Source organism: Watersipora subatra, chromosome 7 (assembly GCF_963576615.1).
Source record: "Watersipora subatra chromosome 7, tzWatSuba1.1, whole genome shotgun sequence".
NCBI lineage: Eukaryota > Metazoa > Bryozoa > Gymnolaemata > Cheilostomatida > Watersiporidae > Watersipora > Watersipora subatra.
The window spans coordinates 48217272-48232010 of record NC_088714.1 but is presented as its reverse complement, the minus strand read 5'-3'; the positions used below and the strand labels follow the sequence as shown (position 1 = coordinate 48232010).

Genomic DNA, 14739 nt, shown 5'->3' with positions numbered 1-14739 from the left:
ACATTTGAGTGTTTTAGATATCATCTAAAAAAATTAATTTGTATTTTTTCATCGTCACAATATAATTTCTTTGCAACTTCACATTTTACCTGCTGCTTTCTTTTAAACAGGGTGAATTTATGCAAGATCAATTTTAATGTTTTCACAGCTCTATTTTTATTATTGTGTTAATCAACCTTACCATCAATCTTCATATCATTCAGGCAGCCAATGAATGCTTTTCGAAGTGTTGCTGTGCGTACCAAAGGATTGATGCTCAAATTGGGACGGGAGTAATCCAGTCCACCAAGGAATAAAGGGCTGGTTAGGTTCCAGGCTTTAGCTTTTTCACCCACAATAATACTTTTAGGGTAGCCATCAGTCTAAAGTGAAAAATGGGCAACAGGGCATTGTATAAAACAAGGTAGAGATCTTTTAGAGAGTTGTTTTTTCTTGAAATATTAAAGATTAACAAACGATAAAAGTTATTCTTTGTGTAAACTGTAAACAAAGAAAAGACGAAAAGTTAAAAAAAGTCAAGAGTTGTATTAAGTTTGGCAGAGATTCACAGCCTTGCATTGAAGTAAATTTACTAACAAAGTGGCAAAGGGAGATTAAGAGAGGAAGGGAATACATAAGAAATACATTGGAGAGGGACCTGAGAGAGAGGAAGGGCATACATAATAAATAGAGGCGACGTTGGGAAGGAACCTGAGAAATACAAAGGTATTTGGAAAAAAGAAATGTTTTCTAAATGTAGCAGTCATATAAAGTTTTGCGTTTCAGGACTAGGAAAAACAGAATGGTGAAAGATAATGGGAAAAGAAAAGAGACTAAAACAGGTTGAGAAAGAAAGAGATAAGAAAGAGGAGAGATATGAGAGGTAAGAGGACAGACATGAGAGAGAGATAGAGTAGGAGAGATTGGAAGAAAGAGAAAGAGAGAGATTGGAAAGAGAGAGATTGGAAAGAGAGAGAGAGTTGAAAGAGAGAGATTGGAAAGAGAGAGATTGGAAAGAGAGAGATTGGAAAGAGAGAGATTGGAAAGAGAGAGATTGGAAAGAGAGAGATTGGAAAGAGAGAGAGAGTGGAAAGAGAGAGATTGGAAAGAGAGAGATTGGAAAAAGAGAGAATGGAAAGAGGGAGATTGGAAAGAGGGAGATTGGAAAGAGGGAGATTGGAAAGAGAGAGATTGGAAAGAGAGAGATTGGAAAGAGAGAGATTGGAAAGAGAGAGATTGAAAAGAGAGAGATTGGAAAGAGAGAGATTGGAGAGAGAGAGATTAGAGAGAGAGATTGGAGAGATTGGAGAGAGAGAGAGAGAGAGATTGGAGAGAGAGAAAGAGAGAGAGAGAGAGAGAGAGAGAGAGAGAGAGAGAGGGAGTAGGAGAGATATGAGAGAGAGGGAGAGAGAGAGAGAGAGAGAGAGAGAGAGAGAGAGAGAGAGAGAGAGAGAGAGAGAGAGAGAGAGAGAGAGAGAGAGAGAGAGAGAGAGAGAGAGAGAGCGGGAGTAGGAGAGATATGAGAGAGAGGGAGACAGAGAGAGAGGGAGAGAGAGAAAGAGAGAGAGAGAGAGAGAGAGAGAGAGAGAGAGAGAGAATAGGAAAAATATGAGAGAGAATAGGAGAAATATGAGAGAGAATAGGAGAAATATGAGAGAGAATAGGAGAAATATGAGAGAGAATAGGAGAAATATGAGAGAGAATAGGAGAAAGATGAAAGAGAATAGGAGAAAGATGAAAGAAATGAGAACAGACAATATAAAGATGATAAAAGATATTAGAGAAAAAGAAAGTTATGAAAGGAGGAGAAACATGAGAGTGGAGAGATAAAAAAGAGAAGAAAGAGGAAGAAAGAAATAAGAGAGAGTGGAGAGAGAAGAGAGAGGAGTGGAAATACATGAAAAAAGAATGATGTGAGAGAGGGAAACATGCAAAAGGAAAAGAAGCATGAAGGAGAGGAGAGCCATGAGAGAGCAAGAGAGACCTCAGACAAGGGTGGAGAAAGAGAGACCTGTTTCAAAGATGAAGAAAGTGAGTGTGGATTACTAAGAGACTCTGTCTGCTTTCCAAGTCTTTTCATGTTGAGTAGATTACTAATAAGAAAAGCTAGGTATGTTACTCATCAAGAATGTAATGCAGGTTGAATTTGCCTGCCAGCTTTGTTCGCCAAGTTTGTTTACCAAACTAGAGAAATTAGTGCCTAACATGTGTACAACATCATTCACTAAAGAATTATACCTCTACTAGGATATATAAGAAATAATTTAGTTTTCATTCAGTCAGCATTAAAAGTTTTAATATGTGACAAATCAGCAGTGATCAACAGATTTTATTGGTGTCTATTGACAAACTTAGCTAGAACAGCGTAATGGTGAAAGCAGTGATGGTGAGGCAGCAATATTAACAAATATAACCGCAGCATTGCTTTAAGCCGGAGGCTTTTTAACAAATACCGATATGCAGCCATTCATGACGAATACAGATCGAGAATACAAAGTAAGTGTGAACCAGATGGTGGGGTCATGCTTGTTGCTCCACATTGTTGTGTATCAATTAATAGATTTATCTATATAACAAAGTTGCTTCAGGGATGCTCATGTAACTTTAACTGACAATCAGCCATATTTTCCTCTTGCTGTTGGAGCTATTTTTTTGGTACAGAATTGTTTTATGACATGAGCTGAAATAGCAATTTTTATTATTCCACCTGCTTCACACTTACTGTATGTTAATATTTACCCCTGGATAAAAGCTGGCGTTGACCTGTGTTGCAAAATTGAAGAACGAGTTTAACTTCAACAGCAGATCTTTGGCAAATTTAACACTAATTCGTAGATGTTTACAAACGTCTTATTAAGGTACAATTCTCATGAGAGATGTTTTACATAATGTGAAAAAAAAACAGTTGGACCACCCTAGAAGAATAACAGGTGCACTGCCTACATTTTGTGTTACAACTGGTCTACTATAATAGCTACCTAAGAGTGACATAACTTCACTTGCACTTAAACATATAAATAGCAAAAGTAGACTCATTACAAATGTGATAATCTGATTAGAGCTGAAGAAGAACTTTCTGTTGTTTGCATTGTGTGCCAGAGTTGGTTTCTATAGTGTGCGCAAATCTTAACCGAGGCATTAAACTTCGTTTTTAGTTTTAGGCAAAACTTTCAAACATTATTTAAACTGCAGCAAAACCTAACAACAAACTATTTTATAAAGCATGAAATCTATCGAGTAAGGTGGAACCTTTATTTACAAAATTAATTCTTTCTGAAAGCTGGATTTTTTTGTAAATAAAAAATTCTGTAAATAGAAATAAACTCTACCATATGTATGTCCTAATCCATTCCAAGCCCTAACAAAACTCGGACACAACATTTGTATAAGTTATAAATTAATTAAATAAATAAATGTATAAGTTATAAATTTATTTATTGACTAAAACTTGTAACAAATTTCTGTTTTAAAATTATATTACTACATAATAGATAGAATAAGTACACATGAATAAAAGAAATAACTAGGAACTAATGAATAAAAACTCCGGGAGGCATGTTTGATGGCCTGTTTGTTTGTTTGTTTACCTTTAACATTGGCCATCTAGGTGAGGCTAAGCAAAGACCGAAGGGAGTGGGAGAACGGCGGTCCGAAGTGTTGAGTGCTGTATTGTTGTTTTGGTTTGGTACTGTTCAGAATAAATGTTTTAAAAACGTAAGTAGAAAGATTTATTTACAACGACACAAACTGAAAAGCTGTATATAGAACACAGAACTTGGGTTGATAAAAACAACAGTTGTCTTATTCTGTAGGTGATTTATGATAAATCCAAATTATACAACGAATGAAAACAAAATGCTTGCCGTTTGCTGACTGTCGCTAGCAAATGAAATTGAGTGAAATGGGTGGTACGTCATATCCACGAGAAGTAAATGGGTAAAAATGTGAAACATACAAAAAAGCCAAAATACGATAGGCAAAAAATTCAAGCAAAATTTCTACCAAACAGACGTTTCACAACTTGAAAGTTTTACATGATGAGTCTTTTACAAGTATAGGTTCTACTGTATTTCTATTTATGACATTTAAATTTATATAGAATAATACAATAATCTTGTTCTGTTTTAAGTACCATTATCTCTCAAAAAGCTTTTGCAATATACATGTATATAATATAGCAAATATTGGATGGGTCTGTGCATGGCAGAAATGTGTAGTTTGAAAGCATATAGTCTTAGTGGCTACAATACAATATGCTATGTTCTGCTGTTAAATATTACATGTATTTCATAAGAATATATGTTACATGTATATATTATATTGTATGTATTGCACATTATATTATATCATACTATATCATGCTATGTTATATTTCGTAATATCATATCATTTTATTTTAGATTATCATTATTATAATTTTGTAATAGCTTTGTATTGTGTTGCATTTTATTATACTATATCATTTCATGTTATACCATCTTGTGTTATGTTACATTGCAGTACAATTAATCAAGTTATTTTATACCATACCATATTCTATTTTAATAGTAACACTCTGGTCCTTGGTTGAGTTCTAAGGTCAGAGAGACAGCCTTAGAAGTATGATTAAAGTAGCACACTTCATTTACCCATATAATATAACATACATATTTCTAACTATGCAGGGTTCATAGGCTGTACATATAACATGGCGCCTTCACCTAGATTAAAAATCGCCATGGTAACAGGACTCTGTCTCGACAAGACTGTATCACTTGTATTGCCTGAAACAAATAACCAGAAATGCGACACATTTTACATTTCTATAATGGATTACCTTCACTCCAGCTCCCCATGCCCTCATTTCGATAACCAATGTGTGAGTCCGCCCATCACTGACTGGTTCTTCATTCAGTTTTGATCGTTTTGAGAATGTTCCATCGTTTAATATGATATACAGATGGCTGCCCACAATCTCTACAGCGAATGTTTCTCCTCTGCAACAGCGATACACGTATTAGTACACGGTGTACCAGATGCACTGTATGCTTGTTTTAAAAGCAAGATTTGAAGGTTTTTTGAAATAAAATTGTATCATCCAATATAATTTTAGAAAAAAACATGTACATGTATATATATATATATATATATATATATATATATATATATATATATATATATATATATATAATAAGTATTATAGTACTATATATAGTACTATAATACTATATACTATATATACTATATATAATACTATAATAAGTATTATAGTATTATAGTAATAAGTATAATTATAAGTACCTTATAGTATTTTAAATGCTGACAAACATGAAGAAAGGTTTTTAAAAAGTTCAATATCAGTGTAACAGCACTTCGTATGCATATGTATATATATATATATATAAAGATATATATATTTTTCCATGTTGCAATTTATGACAAAACTCTGTTTTATTGGTATAAAAGTACAAAAGTTGTTTTAATTAAAGCCAAGTTATAAACCTTATAGTATTTTAAATGCTGACAAACATGAAGAAAGGTTTTTAAAAAATTCAATAGCAGTGTAACAGCACTTCGTATGCATATGTATTACTTATCATTTTATATTTCACACCTCAATAAATCAATAAGTCAATAAATCTGTTGTTTCAGTTTTAGTTGTGACACTATTCAATATATTATCAGACAAATATAATACAACTCTACTAAACCACGATGAGAAAGGTATCAATAGTCAGTTCACTATAACTAACCATCATGCTACTGATTTTAACACAAAAGCAACAGTAAGTTAGAGTGACCTACCTGTCTCCTACTGCATAGAGAAGGAGTCCATCACGTACACGAGTGGTTAGTGTAACAGAGATGAACTTGTTGCGTGTGTTCCCCAGGCTTCCCAAAGTCAAAAAGTGTTCTGGTTTTAAAAGGCTGATTGGAGTATTCAGTAGTACCGTTTCACATTCTCCATATTTTATTTTTCCATTACTGCGTAGAAGCGCACTTTTGTCATAACCTAACTGTAGAATGTTGAGCCTCAAAGAGTCGTCTACTCTCAGTGTAACCTATTAGAAAATGAGAGAACAACTTTGTGTACATTTTCACAATTGTAGGATTAAAGCAACTAGAATTAAGTGAAGGTTTGTGGCATAATCAAAAAGCTCCAGTAGTAATTACGGTAGATGTTCTTACAGCGTTAATAACTTTTTTTGAGAACATTTACATTATGGGGATTTGACGTAATACGAATCGTAAAATATATGTAAATAGCCTAACCTGTTTTACAATCTTCCCAAACTCACCCTTTTGGCTTTTCAATTATGAAAACCCTGCACATAATGTTTTAATTATCTAACTGTACAGTAACTGTGATATTGTTGGTTTGTTTTGACAATTTTTTTATTACTTTCACTCAGTTTAGGGTCTATAATAGTGGTAATTTTATATTAAATGGGTTCAATTTAAATCGATTTTTTGCATTGCAAGGTCTATGATGCAAAGGGAAAAAAGGAAAAATACTGCAGACGTGTAAAATAAGGTGAAACAACAATATATCTTTACTATAATAAGAGTGATATTTGTCTGTTCATCTATCCAAAGCCAGATGTAGAGGTCAGTATAAGGCTTTCAACACGGCTCCAACTCAAAACACTCAGCTAGGTAGAATGACACTAACGCCCTTACCAATTGACCGACTTCAATTATTTCTGAATTACAGCGCAGCTACAAATTCTTTGTGTTTTTTTTTAATATCTGACGATCTCTTACAAAACACGAGACTGTCACTGTACTAGCCTTTACTATAATAACAGCCTTGTCCATCCAAAGCCACACTTACGGCACTGGGAAAAATGCATCACATGAACACCCACAGTATCCAAGTTTTGCACACAAGCACACTACCAACTGCACTACTAGACCACCTTACAGTGCCTGGAATACTTGTGCACGTAATTACTACACATGATGATGATCTCACATTGCGCACGTGAATGCCAGGGTACTACTGTAGTATATGTAAGAGGTACATGTACATGTATGGTCTCAAACTCTCTACTCTAAAGGTTTGGGGCTATTTCCTTTAGTGAGTGCATATGGGTGTCAAACTCTGATCACATAGTAGTATCACATAGTAGTAGATCACGTAGTTATTGCAATGATAAGGGTACATGATGGTGGGAGTTAAATAGTAAAGGTCTTGTTGATAGCAAGAATTCCATGCATCTTCAAAAACGTGGCCTGAGATCTGCATTAAGTTTTAACATCTGTAGGCTGAGATAACTGATATATAACAGACATGTTTGGTGAACGCTAGAAGTTTTTATGTGATTAGTTTCTGGGTCTTTTTCCAATCGATAGAGTAACTACTGTCCATTTTAGAAAAAGCTTTTTAAAGATAGCTTCAAGTTGGTGGAATGCGTAAGTCTCCATGATTGGTCCTTTTATACTTCAGGTAACAATTATATGTCCTTCACATAGTCATGAGTGTTCCTTTCATACAGATCAGGCTGTGTGGGGTTATAATTTACAACATGGTCATTTAGATGAGAAATACTTACTAATATTTTTTAAAGAAACCCGTTTGCTTTACTCTGTCAGTTTTACTCAAACATATGTTTAGGTTAGTTACAATTGGCAGTTTGTAGTTGTCTTCTACCGGCTATAATAATCTCTTGTTGCAGTAGGTATTGGTATTAAAGATTGTTTATAATAAAAAATTGAATTTGTTGGTTTTTCTGAATATTTGCTGTCACCTAGAGAGCTCTGCCTAATGGTCGACTCTCACTAGAGGTCATTAATGCTGATAGAAAGAGATTCTTTGTTCTAAACTACCGCAGTGTTTGAGCACATTAGGAGTCAGTTCCTGCCTTTCAAAGCTTTCTGACTTCAGCAACCACTGCCCTTCGAAAGTGTGTGGTCTCAACAAAGACAATTTCATTCATTCTGACCACCCAAGGTTTGTGGAACAAATAGCTACCAGGTACTGTAGCTAGACTATCTACTTCTTGATTGCTAAATTATCACCAGATGCTATGGACGGATAGTACAACCCAGCAATCGAAAAAAATGTTTTCGTTTTTAAATATAATGCTTGGAAATATTTTTCTTCATGTCACATAGAAAAGATGATTCTTTAGTTTTTATTTTTCAATTTGAAATTTATCAGTACTAGTAACTGGGCTACTATGGTGGTATCAGCCTTTATTGTGTTTTGCAGAGAAAAGTTAATAGCTCTTTATGGATATGTTTAGGCAATTCCTCAAATATCAATTATGTCTGTTTAGTTAACTACAAACAGAGACTGTGCATGTTTTAGGCACTACGTTTTACAAACAATGTCTCTGCGATTTATGTTGAACATGTCTGGGTCCCGTAGCAAAAGAACCTTTACTATTGAAGACATTTTCAGCTCTAATAAGCAAAGTTTGGATGCCATTTTGTCACCACGAGTAGCCTTTATTTGGAATTGTTCACAGGTCAGGCATATTAAGCATTTTAGTCCTCAAGGTCATAGCTGCTCTCTTTGTTTATAATTGCCAGCCACAACGAATATAAGTTAGATCAAGCAATAATGCAAACAAAATAAAAAATTAGGTGAGCGTTCAGAAAATAGTTTTCATGAAAAACAGGGGTTAAATTACTGGTGTGTTGGTTAGCTAGCACGTTAGTCAACCTGGAATTACTGGTGTGTTGGTTAGCTAGCACGTTAGTCAACCTGGAATTACTGGTGTGTTGGTTAGCTAGCACGTTAGTCAACCTGGAATTACTGGTGTGTTGGTTAGCTAGCACGTTAGTCAACCTGGAATTACTGGCGTGTTGGTTAGCTAGCACGTTAGTCAACCTGGAATTACTGGCGTGTTGGTTAGCTAGCACGTTAGTCAACCTGGAATTACTGACGTGTTGGTTAGCTAGCACGTTAGTCAACCTGGAATTACTGGCGTGTTGGTTAGCTAGCACGTTAGTCAACCTGGAATTACTGACGTGTTGGTTAGCTAGCACGTTAGTCAACCTGGAATTACTGGCGTGTTGGTTAGCTAGCACGTTAGTCAACCTGGAATTACTGGCGTGTTGGTTAGCTAGCACGTTAGTCAACCTGGAATTTAACTTTGCTATCTATGTAAGAATATTATTGCCTTACATTTTTCAGACATCCGAAGAGGTTCTTTTTAGCCTTGGTACCAGGCAAATGCGAAAGGTCTGGTTTGCCGCCAACATAGAGCTCTCTGCTGTTAAAGTTGGAGAAGTTTCCAATGAGGGACACCTCGCTTTTGTGAATGCCATCTATCAGCGCTGACAGCTGCAATCAATGTCTTTGTACTTAAAAATACTAGAAATATGTGGAATTAATGATAAATGTTACTAAGATATACATAATGGAAATGAGAAGAACGAAAAACTAGACCTTAAAAGAAGATTTTATCGACAGCAATGGCTGCGGGTATGACCAGTAGAGAGACATTGGCAGTAGAGAGTGTATACATCTGTCAAATAAGCATACAGTAATATCTCAACATACAAGAAATTCAAGCTATGAGTAGAATTACGACGAGCCAGTTTTCAATACGGCCACTAAACTTCAGCACCGTTGCGGGTAATGCAGAGTCGCTATGCGTATTCTAATCCAAACAATGATTCATATCGCCCAATGAATCCCTTGCATATCATGTAGCTTAGTGGGTTAGCTTGTCGTCTTGTAATTGGGAGGTTCCAAGATGAACTCTTCCGTGACATGGATTTTTCGTAGCTAAGTTTTAATAGATACAGCTGGAAAGACACCGAACATAGACAGATGACAAACTTTGAGATTTTGAGCTCTATATAATGTAGATAAAGAGCGACGCCGTTCAGTCACCGCTAATAAAATAAAAATATTAGCAAGTAATAAAAAACATATTGTATATGTTTTATAATATACACACGCCTGTGTGTATATTATAAAACTAGCTGTAACAGAAATTACTATATGCTGTATGAGCATACAGCGACTCCTCAATTATCACGGTCAATGAAGACCAACCTCAACCGCAAAAATAAAAACCCTGATGTAGCATCAACCGTACTAGTCTCTCATGCATTAGATCCTATGAGGTTTATTTGTTGTGAGCCTGTTTCAGCAACATCAAATGTAGCCTTCATTTTTTATTACAATTACTTTATTACAGTTACGTTATTATTATTACGTTATCATTATTACGTTATTATTATTACCTAAATCAAAATGTTTAGTTAACTATTTGCTTTGCCGCAAAACAACGGTCTACGCAGACGTTCTTGGTTGTCTTGTTAATGGCAGCAAAAAAGATGATAGCATGCAGCAAGAACAACTCTTACGAATAGCCTTTCCCTTTGTAGCTTTTGACAAATGCAAGTTAGTACAATAATATTTGTTTTTAAAATCTAATCATCAATCCATTAGGCTCACAGGCTAAAAGTTCATTTTTTCATTAGTTCCAACTATTATGAAACTTATGACTTCACTTGTTATAAGACGTGTAGTAGCAAGGATCATTGTATAGCATAATGCAGTAGCTATACGCTATTGCAGCTATTAGCAAATGTTAAAAGGCAAAGCTATAGCTGAGCTTTTGGGAGTGTAATAAAGAAACATGGCTATAAAGTTGGGTCCTAATGATCAATCTTTACTTATACACGCTAAAATGATTAGCGTTAGTACTCAATACAGACCATAGATAGCCTTGACATTTCATCTAATATGAGCTGCTGTAGCATTCAATATTTAAAAACGAATTTGTTAGATAATTTAGTTTTGAAGCTGCTCACGAAACAACAAATGATCATCTCACCATTTGACAATAACAGGCAGCTTCCTATACATAAAAACACAGGCTATAGATGAGAACTAAAACAGGCATTTTCCTGAATGGAAGAGCTCAGTCTATAGTTGAGAACAAAATCTGACATTTTACCTAATTGTAAGAGCTCAGTCTATAGAAAGAAACACAAACAGTCATTTTACTAATATTTAAGAGCCCAGTCTATAGATGAGAGTAAAAGTAGATATTTTACCCAATTGTAAGAGCTCAGTCTATAGATGAGAGCAAAAACAGATATTTCACCTTACTGTAAGAGCTCAGTCTATAGATGAGAACAAAAGCGGATATTTCACCTAACTGTAAAAGCTCAGAGTATAGATCAAATATCTATAATGAAAGCATTCTCACCCATGTAAAATGCACTCAAAATGGTTTCTGAACAAATACAATCAACTTTAGAAAAATAGCCAATCAACCATATCTATGAAGTATCTACTCAAATGTGCTAAAAATGGCATTCTATAATCACTAAATATCTGTGAAATGATGGCAATCAGCACTACGTAAGCTGTTTGCACAAATTATTAGCTTTGTTATCTGTTTATCTTGTAAAGGTAAAACAAGCTGCCGGCAAACACACAATTTGTAAGATTTTCTCAAATATATATGATATATTCGAAGCAATAATTTTCCAATTACATAACTTCACTAAAACTAGTAAGTCATTATTCAAGGTCAATAATGCATGTAAATAAAGAACGTTTTACTTTATGAAACTTTTCAAGTTGAAAGTTGGAAATAACCAAAAACTAATCAATAAATCCAAATCAAACCGTGTGCTATGTCATTTGATTATCACGGCTGCATATTTAACTAATAATAGTTTGCATTAAAAAGAATTATGAAGTGTACGGTAGTTATCTGCTCTTACTTCGTATTCTAAGTGAGAAAATTATAATCTTTAAACAGAAGTAGCGGTTAGCCTAAACAAGACATAGCGTGAAGAATAAACAATGTACTTTAAGATCTACAGAAAGAAGATGATCAAATCATGAATGAGTCATGACAATTCCTTATACAGTACTTACTTTACAGATCCCTGACAGAGCCTCTAGCTGTCAAAAAGAGTTATAACAACACCTTGAAAACCCAAATGAACTAATCTTAGCAGTTACGTAATTTGAGATAGTACACTCTAATAGAAAGTATGCTGCAGGCTTTTAAAACAAAATATACCTATGTGACCTTTGCTTCTTAGCTCTGCAGTTTATGGTAGAACTCTTTTTTAATTCAACAATAGTTTAAAGCCAAAACAAAAATCTTATAGCATTTCAATTTCTAACAAATTTTATGCATAATTTTGATGAAATCTAAATATGTATAATACAATAGAATAATACTAACTCCATTGTAATTCATATGCAAATATAAAATTTTTAAATTTATTAAATAGTTGCAATGGAAAAAATAAAAATATAATAATACGGCACATTAATTGAGACCAAAATTAAAAAGATAATTACGAAAGATCAGAATCTGGAGTCAGCATAAAGGCGCAGACACCTGCTCTAAGCACTGTAATAAAATAGTAATGTTGAAAGAATAACAATGTTGTAATATCATCTCTTCTGCAGCCCTTTCAAATATTATATTCATGTCATGTATTTTCACTTGAACTATTGCTAGTACTAAATTGCTACTTAAAAAGAGTTCTACACTGAAAAATAATTTCCATCTAGTGAAATGGTACTGGTGGGAAAAATACTTAGCTGAAAGTCAGTGCAAATTTTTTTCACGCAGACGTGTTCTTCGGGTCATTTTTCACTTATTACCTAAAGCAAACTTGAATGACTTAGTCGAGTATTTCTACCTTTATTCTTCACCTATATTTACTCTTATTAACATTCCTTTATGTTATTACAATATAATATGCTGCTTTTTCATATATAGCAAACAGTGATCTTATGTGACATTGTCATTATTAACATAATACATGTATAATATCATAATGACACATCTTATTTTCACTTCCCAATTTAAACTAACGAAGCGTTTTAGAGTTGTCATTACATGAGGGCTGGTAAATGTGTATTCAGTACTGCCTATTTGGCCCTTGTAAATGAATTTTGATTTGGTTGACAACTGACCGTTGCGTAAGCAGATATGTAAGAAGTTTTGGGCCTTCGTGTCACACTATGTTATACACACTCTGTATTGTATGTATAATAAGTAATAAATTGAGTTGCTGCCTGAATGTTTCTAAAAAATATTTCATTCAGCAAAAATGTCACAAATTTTTTTAAATACTGTATTTTGTTTCAACACACAGTACAAATATTCATCAAGCTCTGCCTTTGACTTCGTCTCAAGTCGTTTATCCTAATAATCTATCTTTACCTGTTGGATACGTCTTGTTATGTTCACAGAATGCCATTGGTTGTCATCTAGCCTAGTTGTCGGGCCAGCAGGGTAGAAGACTTCAGGCTCTTGCATGCTCCCTCCGAAGGTGCTAATGTATAGAGTTCCATTGACTAACCCAAGGTTAATGTACTGCTTTTCATCTCCTGCAGTTATAACAAAACAGTCACTTACTATAATTGTCTGTCCCAACATTGGGTTGCCCAGTGAGTAAAATTAAGCAGTACACAGTACTCAGTAGAATATTTGTTATATAAAAACAGCATTCATCCGAAACTACTGTTGGACAATGGAAAAAAGTTTGCTTCATGTGGGTTTTGAACTCACAACTTTTAGCATAGAAGACCAACATTATGAGCCGCACCAATCCACCATTTAGTTTATTATGGTATAATTTTGCATATAGTTAATACAACTGGTGATCTCCCATGGCTCACTAGATTGCCAGTACACCAGTATTATTAGAAAATGTACTTTGTTTTTAACTACAGTATATTAACTCTGCCAATGTTAAATATCAGTTCGCTACAAGAGAAGAATTTACACTCATAGTGATAGCAACATGGCAGGCTGGCTATTTAGCTTAAAAATAAGCTTCAACTTTTGTTAGAACTGGATCAAACCTGTATTTAAATTGGGTTTATCAGATCGCATTTATATATTTTATATATATATATATATATATAAATATATATATATATATATCATGAAACAAGCTACGAGCAATTTTAAATAGTTTATATACCTTTCATAAAAGACTGAGATTATTTTACCGGCTAGATTTAGATAATAATGGGTTTTAAGACACCCATCTCTATTATTCTAAATCGGACTAAACATCCCTAACTTCCATTTCTGAAAAAGCTAGGTTTCGTCACATATTTATGGGCGGAGCTTGTAATGCTGAATGTGTTGTTTTCGAGACGGATATTGAAACGCTTTAAAAAAACCTTAATGACTTTGAAGGTTAGTGGACCAATCTTTATTTTGAATACAGAATCGGAATCAGCGTGTCTGATTTACTTACAAAATACGATAGAAGTTGTACGTGACAATTATGGCTTAATTCTCCATATACTGATTACTCATGATGATCTCTCACAATACACAAAACTGGCAAGCGTACTCATATAGGATAATTTTCCTGCTAACCAATAACTATGTTTTGTTTGAATATACGTATATTTGCCAAATGTTATTGCATTTGCGTTGTTTAAGCTAGTTTGGCTATCGAAAGTCTCCTTACGGCGAACAGACAGCCACAAGCATATTTATAAAGCTTCTGTTGGTGTTCTCAGTATTTGCTGTCACCTGTAAGGCTCTGCCTAAAGGTCAACTCTCTTTAAAGGTCATCAGTGTTGACAGGAAGGGCTTCTTTGTTCTAAACTACCTCAGATTTTGAATGCTAGAAGACAGCTCCCTGCTTAGCAGTCACTTCTTTTCCGAAGTAACTGGTCTCTCCCGAGATGTACTATATTTACTAGCCACCCATAGCTTGTGGAACAAATAGCCATCAGATACTGTGGCTATACTATCAAATCCCTGATTAGTGGATCCTCACCAGATGCTATGGTCAGACAATTCAGCAATC

At 34.4% G+C, this 14739-nt stretch overlaps 1 protein-coding gene across 1 annotated transcript in view; it reads right to left on the bottom strand.

Moving 5' to 3' along the window:
* Positions 1–14739, bottom strand: part of LOC137400840 (neurexin 1-like) — a 35654-nt gene that overhangs the window by 19713 nt on the left and 1202 nt on the right. The window contains exons 2-7 of the mRNA XM_068087182.1: positions 13128–13294; positions 9095–9253; positions 5764–6020; positions 4796–4955; positions 2719–2742; positions 182–362 (exon numbers count right to left, since the gene is read on the bottom strand). Coding sequence (XP_067943283.1) covers positions 182–362; positions 2719–2742; positions 4796–4955; positions 5764–6020; positions 9095–9253; positions 13128–13294 — 948 coding nt within the window. The remainder of the gene's footprint in view (positions 1–181; positions 363–2718; positions 2743–4795; positions 4956–5763; positions 6021–9094; positions 9254–13127; positions 13295–14739) is intronic.